The sequence below is a fragment of the Meleagris gallopavo genome, chromosome 2 (assembly GCF_905368555.1).
Source record: "Meleagris gallopavo chromosome 2, MGAL_WU_HG_1.1, whole genome shotgun sequence".
NCBI lineage: Eukaryota > Metazoa > Chordata > Aves > Galliformes > Phasianidae > Meleagris > Meleagris gallopavo.
In genome coordinates, this window is record NC_139405.1 from 74,502,929 (window position 1) to 74,530,552 (window position 27,624).

General features: G+C 41.7%; 1 protein-coding gene across 7 annotated transcripts in view; it reads left to right on the top strand.

The window, feature by feature from the left end:
* BACH2 (BACH transcriptional regulator 2) overlaps positions 1-27,624 on the top strand; it is a 183,095-nt gene that overhangs the window by 125,537 nt on the left and 29,934 nt on the right. For all 7 annotated transcript variants that reach the window (XM_010707621.4, XM_010707623.4, XM_019613098.3 and 4 more), the window contains one exon: positions 8,967-9,221. In XM_010707621.4, coding sequence (XP_010705923.2) covers positions 8,979-9,221 — 243 coding nt within the window. In that variant the 5' untranslated portion in view covers positions 8,967-8,978. The remainder of the gene's footprint in view (positions 1-8,966; positions 9,222-27,624) is intronic.

The window sequence follows — 27,624 nt, forward strand, 5'->3', positions numbered from 1 at the left end:
TTTCTAAACACAACAAGTCTCCATGATAAAGGCATTTTTTAAGACCAGATGAGGTGGTCCTTTCTGCCTTTTCGATTTGTGACCCAGTGAAGGAATGCCCTGAGATTAAAGCTCCCATGGTAGAGCGTGCCAATTCAAATAGAAATAATCAAGCCACTCTGCTTCCCTGGGATAACATGTAGCTTAGATTTGGGTTTTGTATGTTAATCTCCTATTTGATTTGATGGCTTTTGCAGCTTTAAGTATGTTGAGTACATTGTAGTTTTGTGGGGGCAGAGAAACCAAATAAACTTAAAAAAGCACTGAAAAGCTTGATAGATAATCTTAGTATCCTAAAATGAAGATAAAATCCTATTTCTCCTTGTAGTGGTATTTGCAACTTTAATCCCTTGATCTTAACCATGGCAAAGACGCTTTTGTAAGCTCCTCTGAATCTTACAGAAGTAAAACTTCTCTTCATCTTCTGCTGTTTTCACAGTCCTCTCCCAGACAGCAGGTGCAGACTGTAGGCACCCTCAGAACCAAAACTCCAATGCATCAAATCTTTCCCCACAGGTTTCTTCAGCCTGCTGGTGTGTTCAGTCAAAATGCCCATTTGCATCCCACATCCTCTCTGCTCAGCCTGGCTGTAGCCTGTTAGGTGTTGGCAGCATAAGTGATGGTTTCCATGTGCCTTTCATTGGCAGATGATTTATTGTCGGCAACAGGAAAGGCAGTTCAGTTCCAGAGTAAGGATTGGACTATGGATAAAAGGAATTTAAGCAGGAATCTAGGCATGTGCCAGACTGTGAAGATGATGGGAATACTTGCAGCTCTCACTTAAAAGCTTCCAATAACAAAATGGCAATGCTCAGATTCTTGAAGGATCAAAAACGCCCTCAAAATCTCTTGGTGTAGCCCTGCTAGACAGTCATTTCACTGAACTTCTGATCATTCCTTGGTTATAAAAACATCTGAAAATGGTTACTTGTGTATGTTGATAGGCTTTCCAGGATTCAGAGGACATGAATCTGTGCATCTTACTACAGTAGTCAGTAGATCTTCTGTTTTTATTTTTAGATTAGTAAAAACCTGTGATTTAAGGATAAGGAAATTATTTTCCTTCAGTATATATGCCATCAAAGAAGAACATTATTGCTGTTATCCATTCAGTTGTCAAAAACTCAGCACAAGCAGATATTGACTCAGACACATGGAGAACGCAGGACCTGTATTCTTTTCCAAGAGTAGAAGCTGTGTATTTATTCCCTAAGAAATTCTGTCCCAAATTTAACTCTGTGACCTACTGCATGTGGTCTTGCTCTTTGCATGTTAATCAGAGCAGACCTGTTCCAAAGGACACTCTGGTTTGTGTCCCACGGAAATATGAATAATATTTGAAATGCCTGCTAAGTTATAGCAAAGATGAAAAGTTTGCATTTTACAGGTGGGAAAAAAAAAATCAAGATCCAATTTTTATTTATTTTTTTTTCCAGAACAGCTATATAGTAAGACAGGGAAAAAAAATGGTCTTTTGTCATGTGTGCAACCTCTACAGTTTGAATAGCTGAAAATATTAGCAGTGATTTTGGTCACAGCCTCAGATTAAGCCTCTTTAGCCAGTTCTGAGGGGAAAAAAAAAAAACACAAAAAAAAAAACACAAAAAAAGCCAGTAATTGATACAGCTTGAGAAGTGAGGATAAAATTAACCAGGAAATGTAATTCTGAGAGAGAAATTTTCTCCTCCAGAGGAATTTCACAAAAAAAACAGCGCTCATTTTAGATACTCATTCAACTGTAAATACTGATAGCAGCCAAAAACAAAGCTTCAGCATCGAAATGTCCTGAGTTTTTGAAAGGGTATGCTTCCTTGAAAACAGCACATAAGGAAAATGAATAGTTTTGAACCCAGATAACTTGTTGTCATAATATTTCACACAAAGAGGCTACAAAAAGAGTAAAATGGAAGCAATAGTTGTTTTAGCTCAGCCTAGCCTTCATTTTTGTAGTCATAGTAGCAAAAGAGATTTCAAAAGAGAAGCATGTTCTTTACTATCCTAAAGTACGATGAGATATAAATAAAACAAAAAAAATAAATAAATCACTGATTCAATTTCTAATCTCTGGTTCTTTAATCTGGCAATCCAGATTAACCAGGAGTAACCCAAAAGGTTGTGTTCTTTCCCCAAGATCCTGAAGCATTTGACCACTTTAGAAAAACATAATATGTTGTTTGTTTTGCTTCGTGGTTTCCTGGCACTGTTTCAAGGTTGGGCATTTCCCATTTTGCTTTGAGTAAGCTATTTTGAGTAACAGATTTGGTTCCAGTCCCATTCCACCATAGCCAGCTACTGTAAGGGCCATGTAGAAGCCGTGAGAAGAGAAAACTCAGGGAGGAGTTTTCCTGTGTTCCTCACTTTCCACATACATATATGTTTGTTAAGTGTGTCTGAAAAATAAGGACAGAGGTGCCTATCTTCCCCTACCCTGTCTACTATGCTTCTTTCTTGAAGACATCACCATTTATATCACAAGAACATTGAAAGTACATGATGAACTAAGGCGAACTTACTGAGCTTACGGTAATTAGTAGCATAATTATTTTTCCTGAGTCAAAAATACACGTGTACTTTACCGTGTAGGCATGTAGAGAATGCTTATATATCTATGCATGTACCATGTATAGACTTTAATTGAATGTTAACGTCAGTCCCTAAAGACTGTGAGCTATCATTACAGCATTCTGCTGGATTACTTTCTCAAAAAACAATGACAACACAACTCTTTGAAGTCAAGAAACAGATTTTATCTGTGTGTAGAACATAAATGTATTTGGACTCATCAGGATTGCCTCCACTAGGAATCCCTGCAGTCTCTGAACAACCTGAAACACAGTTTCTGCAGAGTAGACATCTGGGGCTTAAATAAGCATTCTTTACAGAAGACTACAGGCATCCTGACACTATTTTAAAATTTAAAAAAAAAAAAAAAAGATCCATGGCACAACTGAAGTTGTAGTAGACTTTTACTTGTGTGCGCAGTCTTCTGATAGCAAAACCACTGCAAGTAACCAAAATATTTGGAGGGCTGTTCCTGAGCTGTGAGCACTTGATTTGATTTGGAGGCCAGCATTACCAAGTGCTTCTTGGGACCCCAGCAGCTGCTTGAGTTTTCCTTATCTGTTCCCATTTCCAGCTGTGGTCAGACGAAGATTTGCTTTGAGGTGGTAAGGTCAGAAGCACCAGCCATCACCTCAACAGTAGTGCATGCCGGCTGCCACCAGCTATAAATGCTGTGTAATGTCTTTTCCTCTTGGCTATACATCTTCTACTTTGTAGCTGAAGTTACTTGAACAATGTGGAAAGCTTATTTTTGAAGATATTCTTGCAAATGGCCCTGGCACCCACTGTAGCCTTGGCAGTAGGCAAGCTCATGTCGCCTGGCGGCTTGCTAGTCTATTTTCAATTATCTGGGGTGCAGAGAGAAGAAGGCATTAATACTGCTGAGGATGACATAGCAAATTACTACTGCTCCCTAACCTTTTTAAATTGCTAACGCTGTTGTAATCTGTAATTACAGAAATCAGTGTGAGAATTGTGGCACAGTATAATTATCTTTCCTGATACTTTATTGCTGTATGAATTATTAATCAAAATCAGTCTTGTATAGTATTTGCAGCAACTAAGAAGAATAATGTATAATTAAATTTCATTATTTCTATTTTTGTGCTGGTGTTTTATGATGTTGTAATTGATAATTAATTGGTTAAAAATTCACACAGTTCTTAGGAGTTTCATATGACTATGACTGCTTGGTATTCAGCATGTATTAATTGAATAATGGGCTCACTGAGGAGACCTTTGTATATAGTCTTCTGTCATTACAGTGAGCTCTCAAAAATGGTGAATTAATCATCAGGCCTTTCAATAGTTTCTTTTTAAAGGAAAGCAGTGACAATATAATCATATACTTTGTTGTTAAATCTATAATTGAGAGATCATAATAACCAATTATAAGGATGGTCATTTTAGAAGCTCTGAAATTTCAGTTATTGATAAATTTCTTTAAAACCAAGGTGTTGATTGCACACTTGATTGTATCTTTTTGTAGAAAAAATATTAGATGAGGAAGGGAGCCCTGGAAAGTTATTTTCCTCCCACTTGCCATTTAAAAACAATGAAGGAGCCCTCGGTGTCAGAGACACACACCACACCTATCCTGTGGACAGGTGCTCTCTACTGCTTGCCCTCAAGCTTGCAGCTTCGGTGCCCACAGCCATCTCCTGGGGCTAGAGACAGAGGGTGAGCACTTTAGGAGACATGTCTGCAGATGCTTGGTTTGGGATTTCAGCTGCATTCACATCCATCAAATAACCACTGCGGTTGGCAGGCATGGTCCCTACCCAGGCAGTGTGCTTTTGGCCAGTGCTTTGGAGTGTGAATTTTCATTCCATGTAAACTTCTGCCCTGCATAATGTCACCTTTTACGTGGATGATGTGCTCTCATATCTGCAACCTCAGAAGAAATACATAGCAATCCTGCTATGACCTTTTATCTTCTATTTTGTATTTTTTGTATAGTGTTTATCAAATTGATCATACATTTGATCTTGAGGAGGGCTTTTTCTCCTTTAACAATCATATTTATCATTGTCCTCCTGAGGATTTCTATTCTCCTTGTTTCAACATGGGAACTGGATGCAGACGCCACACTACATTACACTGGAAGTGACTAGAAAATACATCATCTCTGTATTAAAATGTTTCTCTTTCTTAATTCTGCCTTTGCATCTTGCTTTCTTGGATAGCCTTAAAGTTCTAGGCTGTATGTCTTCAGTCTGACTTTTTCCTGAAAGACTACAAATGGGAATTTGGATTACAGATCAAATAGTCCCTGTTTTGCAGTGAGAGTAATCGAACACTGCAGAAGGCTGGCAAGGGATGTGGTGGGTTGTCCCTCCTTGTTAGTACTCCAGGCGCTGATGGACATGGTCCTGAGCAACCTGCTCTAGGTCATCCTGCTTTGAGCAAGGCATTGGGCTAGATGATCTCCAGAGATCCCTTCCACACTCAACCACTCTATGAAAATCCATTTTTTCCTCTAATTGCCACTTGTTTGTGTGCCTTGGATTTAGTGCAACACCTTTGTACTATCTAATGTTTTTTTGGTTTTTTTTTTTGTATTGCCTTTCTGAATTTTCCAACAATCCTTATTGTTTAATTTCTGGAGATATTTTACTATTAACCTGCTGAAAATTGCCTGTGTATTCCTTCTCTGTTAATACAGTTTAACCTAAGTGATTTCCAGTCTGATACAGCTTCTCACCTTATGACAATCAATCTTCTCTAGCAGCCTTTTGTAAAGGCTTTATCAAAGGATTTCTGAAAGTCAACACTAATTACATATACCCGTGTTCCTTGCTACTAATTTGACACACTTCAGGAATTCTAATGGAGCAAATCAGAGACATGACTTCTCTGTACAGAAGCCATGCTGCTTTGTCACGATGATAATTTGCTTGGTTAAGCATTCTGCACCTTTGCCATGATCTAGATTTACTTTCCCATCTAATTAACCCCATTCTGTTGCCATGACAGGACTTTCTCGTCTGTCATGATAATATTCTCTTTTCTCTAACATTTTCCTTTACAAACAGACACAGCCTTGCCTACCCTCTACTCTTGTGAGACTGGAGCTGGGTTTCATGGTAGGCAATGTATTTTTGGTAGCAACTCAGAAGTTCCTGGAGAGCTTGGGGCAAGTGCCAGCTCATACAGACAGCATCTGCAAACCCAAGTGATTCAGATGTTCCATGAGCGACTTTTTAGGCCCCTGGAGGGTTTTTCAGCTCCTGGCTGTCCCTGCCACTGGACTCAGTGGCATCTCCCATTAAGGGCTGTGGAAGTGCCGGACAGGCAGAGTTCCACTTTGCTTCACTGTCGTTGTTGGCCTTTATTAGCAGCTTTTTTTTTTTTTTTTTTTCCCCCAAGGTTTCAATGGTGCTTGCCATTTGCTGGAAACTTTTGTTTCAAAGAGGCTTTTTCTGGCAAGACGGTGACCTATATGCAAACAAATGCACAGCGTGTTCTTTCAGGCTGGAGAAAGGCTTGCTAAGTCATTCTCTTTTCAGTTTGAAGAAATACCAAGTGCATAACAATGATTTCCATGAAGAATGCTCTGCAAACTCAGCATAATATCAAATTCAGCAAAAAAATTACACATTTTGAATTAACACTGTATGAAAGAGTTCCAACCCTGCTTGCTTGTTCAGAGCCCAAGTCTTTCCTTTTCTCTTACTGAGAGAGGAGAAAATAAAATGATTAACAATTTACATGCTTCTATATTCCAAAACCTTACACTGGCCTTCTCCCTTTGCACTGACCCCATTCTCTGTGAAAATGAGCAGTGTACCTCAGAGAGCAGGGCTTTAACATCTTGCTCTTGTCCGATAAAGCCCTCTTGGATAGGAAACACCTTGTGCCTGGGGGTCAACAGCAGCTCATGGAAAGGAAAAGAATGGAAATCACTTCCATTGAAAGATTAAAAGTTGTTAAATTGGTGGTCCTGAACCATAGCACTGCCCCAGCTTACCCCAGTATAGCCCCAGCATTGCAGCAGCACACCAGTTGGGTTTGCTAGCAGACACACATGCCAGTGGGGAAATTCACTGTGGTACTGTCATCACCTCACAGGGTATGCAACTAATTTAAAAAACAAAAAGCACCTGATGTGAGCTGTAGTTAAAAAGTAGGAAATTACTAATTAGTAACCAAGTAATTCAGGGTTTGATTCACACGAATTGCAATATTACTGTAAAAAAAGCAATTTCAAGCAAACAGTGATTTTTGTTTTAAAAAAAAATAAAGGCACTGAAAATGTAATTGGTGTTGTGTTAATTACCTGCCAGGTTTCAGGTTTCTTGTATGTTTCGTCACCATCTGATACTTACAGGCAGAAGACATGCCTGGAAAAAAGAAAATGTAAAGCTTTCCCCATTGCATTGTCATTTGCAACTCTCAGGTTTTCCCACTAGATTGTTCTTGTAAACTCTTGCATTTCATAGCACGCAAGAGTGACCACTTAGAACATCACTGTAGCACTATCGTTAGCATCAGTGTTCAGTTACACAGAAAGCTGTGAGTGGGATGAGCCAAGTATCATTTTCTCTGTGCCTTACCGTAGTGCTAATAAAATGATTGCTTGTCAGTTCTTCTCGTTAGTGTCACCGTATGATTTTAAAAAAAAGAATGGATTTTCCTCTGGCTAAGAAATCCAACGTGTAGCATGAAACAACAAGATGTCTCCCTCCCACAGCTGTGTGCAGGTAGATGAGCAGCTTTGCATCTCATCTCTGGGTGTGAAGTCAGTGAAAGGAAGGTGGATGTCGCATTGTGTGTTTTTCTTTTAATTTAGGCATTTCAGTGTACCCAGAAACATAGCTTGAGTCATTATGTTGTAAACCTCCATTAGAGAGATGCTGTAAGCATTCCACTAAGAACTGTAATAATAGGAGAGTTCCATAATGTTGGCAAAAATAACTCTTTTGAAAGAGGCATCATAGCCAGTGGCTTATAAATACTATGGAAGTGGGAAGATGGAGTTATCATTGAGAAGTTCAGGATATATTTACAAGCAGAACGCAGGTCCTGTTAAACCCATTCTTGTCTGGATTATCACTATCTTCTGAATGACACCTTAGGAAAACAGTATCCTGGTTTGAATGCAAGAGAAATAGTTATAAAGATATTTTCTGTCTGCCAACATACCTGTCTATCATACTAGGAAAGGAAAATGCTGCAAAGATCCTCTTCAAAAAAAGTAGTGGAGGAGGAATTTTGCTTCCACTTTGCACAGTAGTCAAGTATTTGTGGCACAGCAGTGTTACACCAGAACACTGTGCTCTGTCACCCTCAGCTCTGAGTCGTGCTGCTTGGAAGGCAGTTGTTGTTTGTGACAAGGAGAACAATTCCTTAAAATAGTTGAAGTTTGCATGTTTGCACTGCTTTTCTTTTGGCAGCAGGAAGACTGATACATACAAATGATCCTTTTTCCCAAAACAAATATTCAGTTTGTTTTCAGGTACCAAGCGCGCTTCAACGCAGCACGGGGTTTCCACTTGCTTAGTCAGAAAAGCTGAAGCAGGAAAGTAATGCAGACAGCATTCAGTCTGATGCTCAGTAGGAAGTTTTGGGTAGGAGAAAAATGACTTCAATGTGTCCAAGTGTTGACGGGGTTCACGCGGTGCTGGGTGTTGAGGGAACCCGACCCCCCCAACACCACCACAACCCGATGGCTGTGCTGAGAGGTGCTGACAGTGCGACATGCGTCAGAAACGACAGAGCAACAGGCAGGGAACTTCCTAACTCAGAGGCTGGTAGCGCATGTTGTACGTCCTACAGACGTCGGGCTGCTGTCAGCACGGGGAGACATCTCAGCAGGAGGGAACGGCCCCAGCACCCACATGCTGCCCAGCCACCCATAGTTGGAGCTCCACAGAGCTCAGGGGATTTTCCTGTGTCTGTGGTCCTGGAATTCAGAAAGTGCACTTTTCTGTAAATGACATTAAACCACAAGTGAATGTGTGAAAACCTGGAAATGGATTTCTTCTAAAGCAACCAAACTTCTTTCCCTCCCCCTTATGGCTTAGAATATCTCAACTTCTGAGTGAGAAATGAAGTCATTCCAGCTGGAGGCTGGCTCCATCAGATTACAGCCCACCTTGCCTTTCGCTTGAGTGGGGGTCTTCAGTGGAACCACATGGCACTCTCAGTCCTCTTGAGAGAAGGCTGGGGTTTTGAGGGTTTTTTCCCTCAGTGTCAAAATAACAGAAGCAAGGACAAACCCCCCTTTTTTCACTATTAGAAGACCCAGTAGTCATTCTCGCTATTTTTGCTAAAATCTTCTAAACTTTCCCATGTAATGTTGCTTCATCTACTAAATCGAGCGTTGCTTCTCACTACCTGTCTGTATTTTGTTCTTCCTCTAGGGTGTGAACGGCATGTCTGTGGATGAGAAGACTGACTCCCCCATGTATGTATATGAGTCAACAGTGCACTGTACCAATATTCTCCTCTGCTTAAATGACCAGCGCAAGCAGGATATTCTCTGCGACGTGACACTCATCGTGGAGGGGAAGGAGTTCCGCGCCCACCGGGCTGTGCTGGCCGCCTGCAGCGAGTACTTCTTGCAGGCCTTGGTGGGGCAGACGGAAAATGACCTGGTTGTCAGCCTGCCAGAAGAGGTATGGTATTTGTTGCTGCTGCTGTGGTTTTGGGGTTGGAATGGGTTGAGGATTGCTGGGAGCTGGAGGATGAACACGTTCTCACAGCCTTCTTCACTAGGGGAGAGCAAAACCTGCCAGCACTCCTCACATTTACAGCAGCAAAGCTTTAAAACGCTTCAGCGTTTATCACTTCATTCAGCACATTATCAGTACCCGAATATTCTTCAGCTCTTCCAGACAGGAAATTTGAAAGGGGTCACTTGGCTGTTAGACAGCAGGTTATTGTTGAAAAGTCATTTGAACTGTCACATTGTTTGGAGTCTCATCGCTACCCACCCCTCTCCAGCAGTTCATATCCTTGTTCTCGTCTTTCCCCTTTCCTGTGTCCCATTCAGCCTTGCTTCCTTTCTCTTGTCTTCACAACTGCTTTGGGATTTAACTGTTTCAGGCCACGCTTTTTCTGCCAAGAAAGCACCAACACATTCTGTCAAAATGCAGGGTTTTTCTCATGCAGCATGGCTTACACAGCAGGAAGCCAAGGGACGTAGGAAATACATACCTCACTGGAAAGTTTACTTTATTTTACCACAAAATCTCACTGGCTGGCTTCCACCCCCACTGTAATTTCCTCACAGCTCTGTGACTGCAGTACTGCAGATACCATAGGGCATGCTGATGGCTTTGCCAGCAGGGGCGTGCAAGGGTTGCGGTCACCCCCTGTCTGCCCTGGGTCCTCACCTGTGCATGTCACACTGTGGTGGTGACATCTCCAAGGCTCAGGAAGGCAGTTGCTCCAGGAGGAGCTCTTCTGGCCTACAGCATGAGGCAGAGGGGTTTTCAACATCATTTGCTTAACACCAATGAAGAAGTATGAGACCGTTTTAGGTGATGACAGGTCCTGAAGTGTCACACACCATTTTTCCCCTCTCTGGTTTATCTCTCTGGAGACCTCAGTGGTATTGTGATGTTGTTATGATGCAAGGTGGAGAGCACTGGAAGAAGTAGGTCACTGGGCATGACTTCACAAGTCCTGACACTGAGTATTACTCATGAAGAGATTTCAACCCAGACATTTTGCATAGGAGTTCACATATATCACAGAGGACACGGTAGGATGCACACAATGATTCGACACTGTCCACTAATAATTTCCATTGGAAGAATCATTTCTCAGGCAGTGTTGCATAGCTTTTACCCTGCAAAGCAAAACGGTGGAAGCAGAGAGGTTGCAGTAGATGCCCAATGGCTGACGTGTGACAAGAGCATCAGTGCTCTTCTACAAAGCCTTGGTGAGACCTCCTATTGGATACCATATATGATTTCTTAAATTGAGAACAATAATTGAAGAATATGAGAGTGACTGAGGTGGTCAGAAGGACCTCAGCTTAAATAAGGAAGAGGAGAAAAGGCTATAGCAAGTTCATGCTGCCGGAGTGATGGCTGCAAGGACCTACAGTTCTATGTAGGCAGAGGGGGTGAAACAACTACGAGGGAGAAGTTTCTCTTTATTACTAAAAGACTGTGTTGACAGTAGTGATGGTTGATTGGTTTAAGATGGCTTTTAGTAAAACTAGGTTAGCAGATATTTAATCACAGCAGCAGTGAAGTGTTGAGCCACTGATGAGTGTGAGAAGTAGGGTGACAGAGGGACCATGCTTGCTTACCTTCAAGACCAGAGGAGGGGACTTGATAACACAGTCCTGGGTTTATATGACACTAAAGTTCTGAAACACAAAAATTTATCTTTACATGTGTTTTATATTAGATGGTATATAGAAAAAGCATTCTTCCTGTGCAACCACAAATTATTTCTAGTTAAATAAATTCCCTTTAGATAAATGGAGTATTGAGGTTTTATATTTTAGTGTGTATCTCAAGATCAAAAAGCCTTAGTGAGTTAAGTTTATGCTGTTTGCTACTACAGCTCCAGTAAAGTCCATGCTTTTTCAGAAGTAGTCAAACCGGGTCATAAGGTTTTTTCCTTACTCTGAAATTGTGCTCCACCTCAGCACACGCTACAGTCACTTGAAGAGTCTTTACCTTTTTCATAGCAGAAAGGAACATCCTTGGTCTATCAAAACAGATACGCACAGTTACTAATTCCTAATTGTACATGAATCTTCCACATGCACAGGCATTGCCAGTAGCTCCATGGAGTCTAATTTGCTCAGTGACTAACGTATTTGAGTAGCTGTGTGTGAGGTGGTCGGTCAAATAATTTCCTCACAGATGTTAGTCACTGAGGCTAAAGAGAGCTGCCTGATGCAGATCATTGCGTCTTGATAATTGCTTGGTTAAGGTGCGCTCCTCTGCTTCTGTTGCTGCTCTTCGGGATGTATACGGTAGGTTCCTGTGCTTAGATATGCGAAGTGTCTTCAACAAGGAAGCATGTCAGAGCTGCTTACAAAAGGAGCTGCAGCACCAGGATTTTTTTGGAAGCTGATAATACTGATAATGTGGAATAAAGAACCATCTTGTATATGTTGCATTAAAAGAAGTCAGCAAGGTCTTTTTCAATTAACAAGCTAATGGCTCTTCCCATTGCTGTTGTTTTTAGTCCATGGACTGCAGAGCTCCGGAAACCCATGAATTATTTCTAAAGTTATATGTGAAAACTGACTTAATTTCTCACATAGGGAGTTATGGTAGCAGTGGAAAAATTTCAGACAAAAGTCAAAGTTAGTGTCAAGCTTAGAAACAACTTTCATTGGCATATAGTTGTAATAGTAAATCAGAGATCACAAATTGTTTTTAAATATAGTCTTCAACGTTCAAAACTTTCCCAAAGGTGACATACACTCCTAAGTTATCTAAGATATTTTTAAGTCAGTCATGCAAGAATTGTGTTTTGAATTCTGTTGTGGTCTGAAAACTGCTAAAGTACACAGTTATGGAGAATGACCATTGTAATTTATCAAAGGCTTGATACTGAAGCTTGGTAAGGCTTTATATATAAAGCTTTTGCAGTCATGTTATGTTGGCATGAGGAAGCTTAACATGAAAGCAAAAGAACTTCTTTTTCATTATTCAGAGCAGTAAATCTGCCTCTGAAGACTGGATTGCAGAGGGTTTCTTTTTTACTTTATAGCATATTGGGGTCTTTTTTGTTAATCTGGTATCCAGTCCTTGTTAACTGTTGTCTGGCTAAACAGCGAACAGATGTTTTGTACATTATTTCTTGTTTATATCCAATTACAGTAAGTGCAGGCTTTATGATATGCTCATCATTTCAGTAGTGACACATTCTGCACACACAATATGTGTGTGCAGCCTAGTTGAGCTTACTGGATTTCAAACCAGTGTAAAACCTTGTTTTGGACATTTCATGTCACTTCAAGCATGACTTAATATGCCTTAGTTCAAATCTTTTCCTAATCAACTTATTTAAACTGAGTCAGTATGGAGCTAATTTTGCACTGATTGAAGAGTTTCCATAAACCCTTTCAAGCCGACACCAGTAATTCGATTTCATGCTACACCTCTTTTTAAAGCAGCATATTTCAGTGTCTAGATAAGTGCTTGGAAAAACAGCCACGAAATAGCAAGTGCTCAAATGTGGTTGTGGCATGTGAAGTGACAGAAGAGCCGAGACTGAGGGCTGAAGCGTGTTAGCTGCAGCTCCATACAGCTCATAAAAAAGGACCCCAATAGCTCTTAACTTCTACACTTTCCTCTTCATTTGCAGTTTTGGTAAACAACTACAATCTTGTGTGCTTTTCACTCTGGGTATTTTATAGCAGTTGTGCTGTTTTCATCTACCAGCTGCTGTTAAATGCATCCAAAAATTAATATTTTCCAGGACTCGAGTTTGAAGCTGTAAAGTTACTCATTTAATCCATACCCCTAACTGTTGTTTTGTTTTATTTAATCACAAAAGCAGGTCTTCCTTCCTTTAACAAGGCACTTAATTAAGCTTTTAATTCATGATAAGAAGTTAAATGGCACTTATGAGGCATTTTTAATGGTTTCCACTTCCCATCCAGATTACAAAAAAAGGTGTGATAGAGAGGCAGACACGGCTGTCAGCCAAGGGTATTGTAGGTCATGCCAATATTAGCTGGCAGCAGGCCATTATCCAATTAACATTGCTTCATCGCTGCAAGTAATAGCTCTTGAGTAGATGATTGAGTCATTCATGCTGTAGTGGTACTCTACTTTCCTTGAGAAAGAGCCAGTGCTCTGCAGAATAGGCTTTTTATTTGCTATTATTACCTGCTCAGCTTTTCTGTTAAAAGTGCACAGGGAGCAGATCTGGCTGGACAGGCTGAGAGCTGGGGGCTGGCCAGAAGAGTACCGTCTGCACAGACACTGTGTACACCTTGCTTTCTGAAAACAGACTTCCCTTCAATGAGGAAAACATTGGAACAGCAGCAACAAACCTCCTCTGTTGTTTGTGATTCCTACATCTTGGAATTCAAATTCCCAAACCCACGTGGGTTTTTGTGGCTTTGAGATGTGCACATAAATGAAACCTTCATCAGGTAATTCCAGGTCATTCTTCTCTGTAGGAAGGGATGTGTGATGTGCTTGGGGAGCACTTTTGTTAACCTGAACTGCTCTTCCTTACAATTAATGGAGCAGTGTTCAAAGCAGAGGTCTGCTGGCATACACTGTGTGCTGAATTGCTCTGCGTCTTCATTACTTTTCTACTTACCGAAGGCTGCTGTGAAATCTGCTGTTTCCCTGTGAGGTCCAGCCCTGTGAAATCTGTCATCTGGTCCTTCAGCTGAGACAGGCTGGCTCCCTCACATACTTAATCTTCAGAAGAAGAAAGGCAGGATGGGAGATAGAGTTGGGTTCAAGGCTGGCAAAAGCTGATCATGTTGTAAGGCTAAGGCATGCGGCAGCCTGGGTGGGATGGAGCCAGGCAGCTTGCATTAGAATCACTCGGAGCTGATGGGGGAGAAATCCTGGCAGCTGTTAACCATCCATGCCAGCCCACCAGCCTGAGGAAAAAACACTGGGAATTAGCCAACAGACGATGATCGGGGTCAGTGAAAAATCAAAGGCAGAGTGCAGGAGGTCAGCTATTACGTACTCCCACCGCCTGACAGAGATTACTATTCTTTTTTTTTCACCCTAGAAATAACCACTATTCTCTTACTTTGTCTCTTTCCTCTCCCTGTGCCTTGTGTGTATGTACAACTACAGTGTCTGTAAGAAATGAAGTGATTGAGCTATGAGTGCTCTGCGCAGGAGCGTGGAGCTGATAAATGTGGGAATGGGGAGCAGGGGGGTAAGAAGCAACTGCTTGCTGCATGCCTGTTTCCTAGCTAGAAGGCTGGTGTCAAATAGCAGGGAACAACAGAAGACCTTTTTTCTTTGGGACCCTATTAATACGATGGCTGCTTCAAAAGTAATGCCTCCTGTTTTATTAGGTTGACCCATGTCAGAGGTGTATGTTGTTGGTGGTATGGCAGTAGAGATGGAACTTTGCCCAGTAGCTCTTAACCAATATTCAAAACAAAAATACATTTTTGTTGCCTTGTGACAGATGGCAGCAGAGGGGCAGTCTGACAAAATGGCATCTGTAAGAAGCAAAGATGTAGAACTGAATTCCTCCATGTGGAGAAAATGGCACCACTCAACATTCATTGATGCTTGCTGAATGTTTATGGAGAGCAAACAGTGAATGTAAACACAGTGAGGCAGTGGATGTTGCATTTCAGCAATGGCTATCAATGCAAAAGACAAGTCTCATTCTAGACCATCATGAACAGCTGTCACACACAAAGTGAAGTGTCTCAATCAACTTATCCATGCAAATCAGCTAATGGCGATGATTACATTGAAAAATAGTGTTTCATAGCATAGAATTTGGTCTATCAGATATTGTTATTGTGTTCTTTGTTGTCGTTTCCATGGAAATAAATAGGAGGCACTACTTTCAGAGCAACTTACATATTAGGAATAGCTATGGTTAGTTCTCAGCATTAATGTGGTTTTCTCTTTCCATGGCTGTATCAGCCAGCGGTGTTCCTCGCAGATCGCAGCGCTGGCCTGAGTGACTTCTGCTATGGCTCAGGAGTCATCAGTGACCTGAAATCCTTCTGCTGCCACCTCTACCCAAAGGCTTTCTGCAGAGTAGCCTCAGGAGGTTGTGGCCGTCAGGCTTCAGACCCATTTGCCTTTCATCTTCCCCTCAGCAGTGCCACTCCAGTGAGTCTGTATGGATAGAAGCTGTCTCTTCAGTTTCTTAAACTCCTCTGAGGGAATGTGGTGTGTTTGCTGCTGATTCATAGAGCTAACACTCACCACACAGAGTGGCTGGAGGCTGTGGGTCAATATTGAGGATAAAAATGAGCATTCCAGTACTTTTTGAGGTCTTCAGTGGTAATGATACTAATTAGGAGAAACCACAAGACAGAAATGTTTTGTGTGTGTTGCACATATAGCACAGTACAAGATAGAAATGGTTTATTTTGTTTCTAGCAGTTGAGCAATAAAGCAGAAATGAGACCATCACTGTGTGACAAGAAATGGTATCCATTTCTTGCTGCAAAGGCTTCCAGCCCTGCAGTTCAGAGATGAAACAAGCCACCTCCTTGTCATTCTGTGTGGTGTAATTCCCATTGTTTTCTGATGGGAGATGACTCCCTGTTGATCCTTTCCAGTGGAGAAAAGTCAAATACAATGGCAACAAAATCCATGCACACATGCATGTAAAGGGGAGAAAATCTTGCAGTAACTCCTTTCCCTCCCTTTGGTGATAGCTGTACTATCTATTTATTGATTCAAGTAAGCATATAAAAATATACTGTAAAAAGAGATATTGAGGTTAGTGCAAAGAAGGAAATTCTCTGCTGCAATAAGTGAGCCCCATTTTATTGTCTTCTTTATACCTGTGCCTGTTGCTGAGGGTAAGCCCTGCCTGATTGGCTGGCTGTGCTTGTCCTCACTATTGCAAAGCAGTTTGTAGTGTGGAAACTGTCTTGCTTAAAATTTGCAAACATATTTTAAAATGTAAAAGACATCTTAAAAAGTAGAGGCAGACCATGCTAAGGGCACAAGCAGAAGCAGTAAGCATGTATTGTGGGTTAAATATTAACAAGGGGAGATGATTGCTGTGTTTAAGTGTGTATTTGGATATGACTGAAGCCAAGATGGCTTAACTATGTTTATGAGTTATTCCTTGGTGCTGGTATCACTCTGGCTCTGTAGTCTGAAAGACATCCTGCTTTTCTCCCCTCTCTTCTTTCAAGTCTCTTACCTTTTCCTTTTCTCCCTCTAAAAAAATTTTTGAATTGCTTTTACACTGAAAAAATAAGTAGCTGCTCTTTTAAGAGTCCAGAAATACCAAGCATTTGGCATTTGAATAAACAGACAGATAAAGCTCAGATAAGACATCCCTCAGCTTCACCACATCTGACGCCAGAACCTGTAGGGTACTTCCTGATCCCAGTACCAAGTTTTGCTTCGTTAGTGTTCCCAAGACCCAAAGACGATAAGGTTTTATCTCTCTACAGCACTTTCTGACAAGAATTCCCCAGTGAGTAATGTTATATTGGCTGTTTTTCTCAACTACCAGTGAAATTGATCATGTTATGGGGTGGAATATGGCATCTATTCAAATGATGCACTGCAGCAGTCAACAAACATGAAGAGTAGGAAGTATGGTTCAATTCAGAGATGAAATACAGGTTTTAGGTGAGCAGACAGCAGTTGAACCCTACTAGGATTTAAAAATGAGACACTCTTTGTGAATTTTATAGGCAGGCTATTGGTGTTTTTTATTGGAATAAGTAGTCATACTTGCTGTTACATGTGCGATGCAAGCTCTGAAAAGGCTGGTATATTCCAGTTCAGGTCTTTTGTGCAGCACTGAATTTTCATCTGTACCACTTTATGGGATGCTGCCAGCAAACAGCTCCAAGTCCCAGCTCAGTCTAACATTACTAAAATCTGTATCCTTGGGCACTTTATTTACTGTATGGAAGTAAACAAATATGAGCAGATGTACTTGGTCAAGCTACAACTCCTTCTAGCCCAAGCTTGGACTGTTTTAAAGATGAGATTTAATTTGTCTGAAAGCTTGAAATGAGGCTTGAGTGGTTGTTTTAAGATTTAAATAAAAAGAGAGTATTAAGTCTATCTATAGGAAGCATGTTTTAATTCACTGGAGGAAGCTATCATGAGAGCCATTGGCAACTGTTTTGAAACCAGATTAAATTCAACAGAAAATTCAGCATATGTTTTTAGCAACAAACAGCTTAGTGATGTGTATGACTCTACATTATTTCCTAACAATAAAGCAAATTGCCTTTGAGGGACATGTTTTATGTACTTTGAAGTTTGACACTCAGTGCAGATGTAGTCGGGTAGAATTTAAAGTCCTAAGATAACACAGACCAGCACAGCATGTAAACCTCCCTGTCTTTTACTTTGTTTAATCTGACCTTAAAAGAGTGCTTAAGTGTAGTTGTCTGTTTCCTGCACATAGAAATTTTCTCTTTTCTAAGTTTCTTTTTTGTATTTCTGGATTTATTTTTTTTTTTCTTAAAGCTTGCATCATGCATCTTTAGGTCACTGAAGAGCCAGTGATGGAGACTTTAGAAGACATGGTGGAGAAGAGAAGGTTAATTCATAATTGAAATGGCACCGGGAGTTTCCTGCTGTGACCCAGAGACTGCCACCAGTCTGGGACCCACAGTTATCATAGCCATAGCTGGTCTGAGGAAAGCAGAGAATTGCAGTATTTGCAATTACAGTCAAACCATTAAGTAAACAAGGTGTTACCTAGCAGCTGGAATTGAAAGGTATCAGCTCTAAAGTTAAATAATGGTAAGATAAAACACTTAGTAGAAAATCTTTGAGGCTTCTTGTGGACAAACAAAATACTGTCATCACCTCTCCACAAATGCTGTGGTGGAAGTTGATGCATCAGATAGGAATTACAGCACAGGTCCGTGCATCAGGTCAGTGATGATCAAATCACCTTGTGTGAACCACTTGGATATGTTTACCTCTCTCTAAGCTCTTTGATTCGTATTATCTCACATGGCAGTGAACAGGCTGACCCACAACTACTGCCCATCTGAAAGCAGCCAGGGTATCCAAATCCAGACTTCCCAGGTTATCCTTCCCTGTTTTCTTGCCTCTGTATCTTTTAAGCATGTAGGAGGCACTGAGGAGATTTTCTGACTGGAAGACTGGCTGCAGCATTTCTGAAGAATGGGGTAGAATGGACCTGCTGCTTGTCTGTCTGAGTGGTCCTTTGCAGACGGGTGGGCTCAGTCCCATTAGGTGAAAACAGTGACTTCTCAGCACTCCCCAAAAAAAGGCATCTTTGTTTTGGTGTTGAGGCAACTATATCCGAGCAACTCAATCTACTGAAAGGCATCCTTGCCTATAACAGGCATTTGGAACCAGATGATCTTTAAGATCCCTTTCAACCCCAACTGCTCTCTGATTCTGATTCTGTATTTGAGTATGTATTTGTGTTTGGTAAGACACTTGGTCCACATTATGTCCTGCAGCAGCTGCACACTCTTCCAGAATAAGACTTCAGGCTATGCTCTTCGGTTTGAGAGCTCTCCATTTCCTTTGTGTGGCAGCACAACTAAATGACGAGCACCACACCTTGCAAACCCCAGCTCTAGGTATAAGCTTCTTGAAGCTATCGTCTTATGTAGGAGTGAGTCCCTGGAAAGCTTTTCTTCCCCTCATCTGCATTTGGGATGCGCTGTTAGCTGGAGCCAGAAAGTAAGTAAGTGAAATGAAAGTGTATAGACTTACTGTAGAGACTACAGAGGACTTTGGCAGATGTGATCCAGGACTGATTCAACGGCAGCTTTGTATTCTCTGTGCTTCCTTTGGTTCCCACGGTGTCGAATGTACTTGCTAAAGCCAGTGCTGAGGTGGGTTTATTGGGGTAGTAAAATAGAAAAGAGACTATCCAAGTAAATGAATTGACCCAGAAATGGGCTTCAACAGTGCTAGTGGTTTAAAAGAATGTGGGCATCCGGTGTATCATGCATCAAACACTTTACTCTACTTGTATATTTACTTGCTTTTGAATTGTGATAGGACCAAAATCCCTGCTTTATGTAAGTACCTCTTAGTTTTTGTTCCAAGAATGGGTGGGAATGCAATGCTAATGTTTCAAGGTAAAAAGACTAATTTAAAGAAAAAATTGTCCATGCAAACTTTTTCTGTGTAGTTCTCAGTTTCAACAAAAACTGCATTTGATGAAGTGTTCTGTGATTTGTGTCAGACTGTCAGCTAATAGGCTGAGGCCATGCTTTTGGCTGTATAAAGCTTTTGCCCATGCTTTTGGGAAATGTGGTTTTTTTTCCTTTGAAAACCAGACGTGTGGTCCTCTGTTTCAAGGGCCTGCAGCTAATAAGAAACAAGTCTTAAACAACTCTAAAAGCAAAATATCTTTCCATCGCTGACCACACAGCTGTAATACAACGTGCCTAGCCACCTCTCTCTCCATATACACAGGCAGCCTTCAGAGAAAATTTCCCTGTCAGGAGATTCTTGGTCAAGTGAAAACAGAATAAGCTCAAGTTATTTCCTGTTTCTTTCAAAGGACAGGGTTGGAGCCAGTAACCTTTCAAGACAGGAAAAAGCAGAGTGAAGACTAATTCTGACAACTTCCCTTCTGCTTTCCACAGAGAACTAGTGCTCAATTCTACTTCCAGTAGGGGAAACCAGGCTTAAGGTAGATGTGTCTCTGCTGTCATTCCATCTGCCTGTTGAACTGAACAATTTTGTAGCTTAATAATTTTTTTTAGCTTATTTGATTGCAAATTTTCGTGTTCCCCTATGTATGCTATATGGCATATTTTTTTCTGGACACGAAGGAGTTTTTTTCCTTGAACGTTGTATCTTTCAGGAGACTGTGCACATCAAACCAAGGCTGTGTTTTAAATGCCTGAATTAATTTGTCAAATCCAAATCATAAAAATTGAATATTTCTTGTCTATCCATAGGTGCAATCTGCTCTTGTCATTTTTGCCCACTTTATGTAAGCAGTGAGTGGGGACAAATATTGTCTATAGCACTGGCCGAAGAGGTGAAGAATAAAAGAGACATCCATAATATATGTGGGAATTGGGGCATTTTCACATTTATGAAGCAATCATAATGTTCAGAAAGCAGAAAGAGTAGTTTTTAGTAGTGACAGAAACCTTTAAATCAGTAACTCCTATTCTTCTTTCCCCATCTGCAGTGTCCCTGTTGCAGATGGAAAGCAAAGAAGGACAAAAATAAGAGCTACCTTTTGCTTGGTTTGTTTTGCTTTCTTTCTTTTCAAATATGAACCTCGTCCTTCTCATATAGGATTTATTTAATGAGCATTCCAACTGGAAACCTCTGTTGAGAGGTCACAGGCAGGTATATTTTTTGAAGATGAGTATTTGATTGTGTTTTGATCTCTGTCTTTGGCTGATAAGACATGGTGACCCTAGTAGGAGCCACTAGGATCACTGTTCCTCTGGACCTCCTTCATGCAGGTCTGTAGAGCAGACCAGTGCTGCACACTGTCAGCTAATCGAGCGTTTCCAGTCATTCTCAGCCTTCAGGATCCAGACTATTTGTATAATTGCCCTTGGATCCCTGGCTTTGTTCTCAGATAGTTTTACTCTGAATTATTTGGTGATCAGTCAGTTGGTGTCTTTTTCTAACTGTTCCCCCTAAGCAAAGCTTACACCATTGTTGTCTTCAGAAAATTTTTGGGCTGGCTTACTTTTCTACCTGTGCCATTTTTTGATACCTGGCCAAGCACCCTGTTGCAACTCCAGTTGCAACTAAAAGAATAGAAATTAGTTTTAAGGTCTGGAGACACATAAAACCTGTTAATGTGGATAAAACCCTGTCATGTCTCCCCAGAGATCTGCTGAAGAACAGTTTGGAGTGGGATTCTGCATAGTGCAGTGAGCAAGATGTCCCCATGCCTAGATGTGCTGGGACTCATGTCCTGCTGCCACTGAACACAGGGTCTCCATGTTCATGGGAAGGGCTTGAAATCTACTCACACTTCAGGAAAAAAGCAACTTTATGGCAAGCTGGAATTTCATCACCTCTGTATATGCATAGGGCCGGCACTGAGATAGTCTTGCTCAATACCATCAGCTGCATCTCATTCTATTCTGGGAAAGATCAGAGCAGTGCTGGAAATTACGTGGCTCCAAAAGGTATTAGCTTTACTCCTTTTACCCCCTGAGAGTTAGTCCTCTCCTTAGGGTTGTATAGCTACAACTAAGGGTATCAAGAAGGAAGAGTCACTGTTTTACGAACCAGGCAGCAATAAGAAATGCTGTGTCTATATTTGTTATTTGGTGTCTGAGTTTGGTGGCTGATTGGCTCTCTGTGCTTCCCCAGTGATCTGATTAGCAAGTTTTTTTTAAAGGTCCTTGGAAAGTCTTCATGGCAAATGTAGTAACCTTGGCAAGGTCTTGTGTTGCGCCATGCCCTCCCCAGCATTCCTGTCGTTCTTCCCATTTCCTGCCCCTTACAACACAGCTGTGGCTTTGGACTGCAAGTGCATTTTGTATTTCCTAAACAAATTATGTAAAAGTTGTTGTTATTTGTAAGGCGTTTTACCATATGCTCTGTGGTGAGGGGGATTTTTGCTCTGTGAGGCTGTGGGCTGTTTTGTGGATCTATTTTATTTCCTCTTTCACCTGCCTTTCACAGAATCACTACATGGCTGAGGAAGGAAGGGACCTGTGGAGGTCATCTCGTGCCACCCCCTTCTCAAGCAGGGACACCCAGAACAGGTTGCCCAGGACCATGTCTTTTCTACTGCAACGCTAACTTGAATCTAACATAACCATACATTTAGACAGCGACAGCACTTGTCCATGCCTTTTCCCCAGTGGCTTTAAGCTGCTGGCTGCAACACTGCAAACAAATTCAGAACTGGCCTGGCCAGGAGTTACCCCTAGCTCTCTGCATGTTAGCTCTCCAGGCTTTATTTTACCTACACTACTAGAGATTGTGGAGTCACAGCCTATGTCTAATTGTTATGCATGAATGGGAAATATTCCTGTACTTATTTGCATTCATTAGCTGTTGGTAGTTCCTCTGTTGAGGTCTCCAGCCTTGTTTTTACAGTGCTTTTGGCAGCGTTTCTTCACTCGGTGTGTGAATTTTTATGATCTGTTGCATGTTATTCATGCAATTTCCTGCCCTGTAATGGTATCAGTTTTCCAGACACAGAGGAATACGAACTAAAACCCAGGAGCCTGCATTAGCATAAAATGTCCCAGTTCTGTCAGTTTGATTAATTTGTCTCTTTGTCTCCACTCTATATGATAAGTGCTATTAATGGTTGCAACACTTCATATGTCAAAGTCTTTCTTCCTAATGACTTGAAAATGTGGTTTATTTCCCTCTTTTTTGTATTATTTTTCTCATTTAGCATTCCACTCAAGTATAGATTTATGCCATGCTCTTTCATTATCTTACTGGTTGCAGCACTGGAGTGATTACATATGGTGTAGGGTATGAGCAAAGATGCGATCCCAGGGGCAGCAGCTGCTGATGCAAGCTGAAAATAGATCCAGCGTATGCTCAGCACTTTTCCCAGAGGTCTTTTATTTATTAGGAACAGTCTTGGTACAGGACAACTTGGACCCTCATTTAGCAAGATGACTTTTTGCCTTTCAAGAACAGTGCAATGACTTTGCTCTATTTACTGACTGCTGTGTAATTTTTTTTTCGCTGCCTCCTATCGAAGTAGTGACTTAACCTAACATAAATTGTAATATAATCCTGATTTATAATGAAGCCAAGAAACGACAGGCTCCATTTGAAGTAATGGAACTTGACAGATCTAAGGTTTAAATTAAATAATCCTATTTGTAAGACAGCATTTGTACATGGTACACTGATTTAAAATGAACTTCAGTTCTTCTTCAGCAATTCCTCCACAATTTTCTGTGTTTTCCCTTCCATTGGGACTTCTTGCAGAGCAGATTTCATTTGTATATTTGTCTTTGTAAACGTGTGTGGAACAGTACATCATTTTCTTTCTCTCGACAAAGAAGCTCTCATGAGTTGTTTCGCAGAAGAACTCTTTAATTAAAGAGGAAAAATTAATGTAGGTGACTTATTCAGGGCAAGCCACATCTAACCTGTTTAGGCATCCAGAAGAGGCCAACTGCTGCGAGGGATGAGAGGGAGGACGCTGCAGGGGAAATCAGGAGGAATGCTGCAGCATGGCTCTTCCCCACCTAGGAGCAGAGGTTTATCCTAGCCGTAATGTTTATGGGGGGGCAGATCACCCCCACCAAACTCTCCTTCCCCCGCAGCTGACAGACAAGGACAGGCGAAGCTGCCGCAAGCTTCTTCCCGCCCCAGCACCCCATCTCACTTGCTCTGTCATGGCAGTGTAGTGATGGGGATAGCGAGAGCCCTGGGCTATGCAGTGCCTGCCTACATCTCTGTGCAAGGAGTGGGAGTATGATGACATGCTGAAAGTGGGGTTACGGGAACAAAAGGCTTTAGACACGTAGCAAAGACCAGGCAGGGAACATGAGATGCTGGACAGAGTGTGAAAAGGACATACAAAAAGGGGCTGTGAAATAAAAACACTGAAGGCAAGCTGCAGTGCTTTTCTGACTTAGATTAAGGAAAATCCCCTTTCCTTTGTTCTCTCTTGACATTGCATTATTGTCTTCCTCTCCAGTTGTATTTTTGCTGCCATTCCTGTCTTTAACTTGTCTTTATTTTCTCCTCATCAGCTGGGTCATGGCCTCTCTCCAGGAGCCTGATGCACACTCACCCTGGGCCAAGTTTGTGCTCTCAAGTGGAGAGCCTGATAGTGTGGCTCATGCTAACCACATTTCCCTCTTGTTACCCCAAATCATGAGCTTCCCTGCCAGACTTGATGGAGAAGGTGCTCATTTTGCATCTGCTGTGTGCAGACCTTTCCTCAAAATGGTGGGTTTGGTTCTGCACCCCAGCAGAAGCCTGTCTGGAGAGGTTCAGTGCCAACCTTCACCATTATCCCTCCCTACTGATGGTCGGATAGAGTGTGGTGGCCTGGTATGAAACAGCTAAGCAAAACAGGGACTTTGCTTGATGCTTTTATAGGAAGGTGTCTTTGATTGGGATTGGAGACTGATGGTTCCACAGGGCTGGGTGGGGAGAAGGCTTCTTCTGAACCAGGGAAGCATCCTTGTGAAAACTGGATTTCCAAATCAAAGCTTCAGCATGACTACCCCACAGTAAGCAGCTTCAGGACTTCAGACCTTATTTCTCTTAATCATAATAATCTCCACTAATGAACAGATGATGACACTCTAAATCAACTATAGCAAGAAACAAATATGTGAAGGCCGCCTCTGCCTGCTGAGAAAAGTGTTGTTGCTAAGAGGACAGACCAGGGCTTCCTTTTCTTCTCTGCAGTCATTCTCCTGTTCCCCAATGCATTAAGACACTCTTTCTCCATGGTTGCAGGGAAATAATAACTTCTGTTAATTGAAAACCTAACCCAAGCTCCCCATTGCTGTTAGTGAAGGCTGGAGTTTGGGAGTATCACTGGGTGCTTAAGGAGAAACAAGCACTCAAAGCAAAATCAGGATGGGTGGGAGGAGGGTTCCTGCAGGAAATGCCATGGACTTCACCTGGGCTGTTCCCTGCATAGGCAGAAAAAGCAATGAGGCCTGACAATAAAGGTTTGTAGGAAGGTTATAGTGTTTCTGCCCACGTAGAAAGGAAGATTTCTCCTCAGTGACTCCACTGCTGGTGGCTTTGACCAGCCTCGGGCAAAAGTGCATGTTGCTGCTGGTGTAGTTTTCTGCTCTCAGAGTTAATAGGGCTGCATGCTGCAGGACTGAAAGCAGAGTACAATTCTGCAGACATAGAGCTTCAGCCTGTGCTGACTGAAAGACACTAATTCAAAGTGTCTTTATAAAAACAAAATAAAACAGAAAGAACCAATTCCAGGCTGATACAGTATGCAAATAAACTGTTTTTCATTACTCACAGCACTCATAAATGTGCACTGGTGACTGAGATGGCAGAATAACACTTCACTGTTCATTATTTTATCAGACAGTGATAATTGTAGTTAATATTTTCTTAGTAGTGTCTCTAAGAGTTTATTTATACTGTTAATAATCTGAGCAGCTGTAATGATGCTGGCTGCCAGAACTGTAGCCTTTTAGAAGCACTCTAGTGTGATAATAAGACAGTAATAGAAATACAAGACGAAAATGATCTTTTCAGAGCAGATGGGACTAATTCACTCCGTTTCACACACCTTAGCCTTCTCTTGCCTAGTTCTCACGGTGTCCAGCGTGGGTGTATGCAGGTATATATCACCACACACATGCACAAAGAGCTGTGAAGTTCCTGACCCCTCCCTCCCAGAACGGGGAAGCTACAGGTCAAGATGGAAATGTTGTCTTTTTTTCCACATGGAGAACTCTTCTGAGGGTCTTAGGACAGGTGATGTTGCCTGTCCAAATCCCAGAAATTTAAAGGCTGGAGGGAGGAGCAGAAGGAAAATTGGAACAAATACAGCATTTGGCAGTTTTTGTTTTAAAAATGCAGTGCCTGGAGGAAGCCGAGATATTTACATGGGATTTCAGCTTGCCCGTTAATAATTGTGTAATTATGCCAGAATAGTAAAGCGCTTGAAGTTCCATTCCTCCCACAGCCCTGAAAAGCCTCTCTGGCTTTGCACTGCTGGGCTCTGCTCCCTGCTCTCCTGGCACAAGGAAGTTTTCTGTGTTGTGCTGAGCTGGCACATGGTCATGGGAAGTGCTGGAAGCTGCATTGTCCGCAGCAGCTCACGGCTCTTGCCAGCCCTGGAGAATCATGGCAGAGCATCTGTGAACTGCAGTGGTGTGATCCGGCCCTGTCTCCTGAGCCTGCTGCTGCCTCAGCTCCTTTGTCTCCTGTCTCCACTCCCTTCCCTGTAGTGCAACCTGGTGCTTTTCCAAGCAATGCATAGGACAGCCTGTTTCTTCCTCTCCTACATTGGCAAAGTGTAACAGTAGGGTTTGTAGGGAAATTCCTCACTGTGAAGTATTTCTTATTTTTGTAGAATAATCACGGCGTGTTTAGTATACTGTATTACAGTGTATGTGGTTTATTCACTTAGATACATTCTGCCAGGCCTGGGAGAGAGGAGTATTTGTGTCGTTTGCCAGTCTTTCTAGTTTTTTTATATTGTTATATTTGCTTATGTATTAATTGCAGCTTCAGAAACTCTGAACCGCTCCTCCAAACACCCTCTGAATTAGCAGATTTCTGCATTTAACCTCATTTTCTTCCTATTTTGATATTTGCTACTTGCAGGCTTCTAGAGTTTCTTTTTTTATTCCAGAAGTTCTCAAACTCCCTTTTGTTTTCCCTTTTCCTCCCCAGTTTGGCTCATGATATGAACCTAAACAGATCTTTCACAGACTTCTCTCTCACAATTTATATTCGGTGAAAACTTTCCCACTCCTTCCTTCGCCTTCCTCACTGCTCAACACTTTCTCTCTCTTTTTTTTTTTTTTTTTTCTTTTTTAATCTGGGGGTCAGTTTAGTTTTTCTTTCGCAAAAATATGGTACTGATTTTAATTTTAAATCACAGCTCCACTTTACTTCTGATTATGCTCTTGGGTTAAAATCTGTTCCATTTCTTCCCCGCTGGTTTCAGCATGGGTGGCATGTGCATCCATGGGGAAAAGGCAACGCTTCTGCTGAGCAGCTCACTTGTGCCTTCCTTCATTACTGCCTTCCGTGTCTCTTAAGGTACAAGCTACACTGAAAAAATGACTGTACTGCAAACCGCCAGATATCACAGCTGCAATCTCCCTTTGCTTTGTTTTCCAGTTAATGCACCAGTGTTTAAACTGCTAATCAGTGCTACTGATTCGTACGTGTTCTTTGTTGATCCCGGCATGTCATCGCTGAGTTAGTCCTTTGGACAAAAGTTGGTTGAAACACTTGTAATGTTCTTTCTAACACCTCCATGTGGTGTGTGGACATAGCAGCCTAGAGATTCACCTCCAGGCTCCCTCACCTATTTCTGCCTGCAGGTGCTCCCCTGGCTGTACTTGCTGAATTTTCTATGTACTCCTACTACACCCTAGGCAGCCCTAGCATCAATAACATGCACTAAGCTATCTAATTACTTAGAAAAAACTTATCTCCTTCCACTGTTGTTCATTAAGGTGAAATCAGGCTGTTTTCTCCAAACAGTGGTACTTCTGTTGTCATTCCTCCAGCTTGTCTTACTGCATTACAGGCACTATTCTATTCAGTGTGTGACTGCAATATGAGTTACAGAGTTACACTGTGACTTGGTGTGGGCAAACATACATCCCTGCACGCCACGTGCACAAACTGACCCCAAACCACTGGGCTGGATGTGCCAGGGGCCATCTGGTGTGATCCAGGCAGTGCTTCCCTGCCATGGGCAGGCATCACATCTTCCAGTCTTGTAATGTTTTCTTTTTGCAAATATATTCAC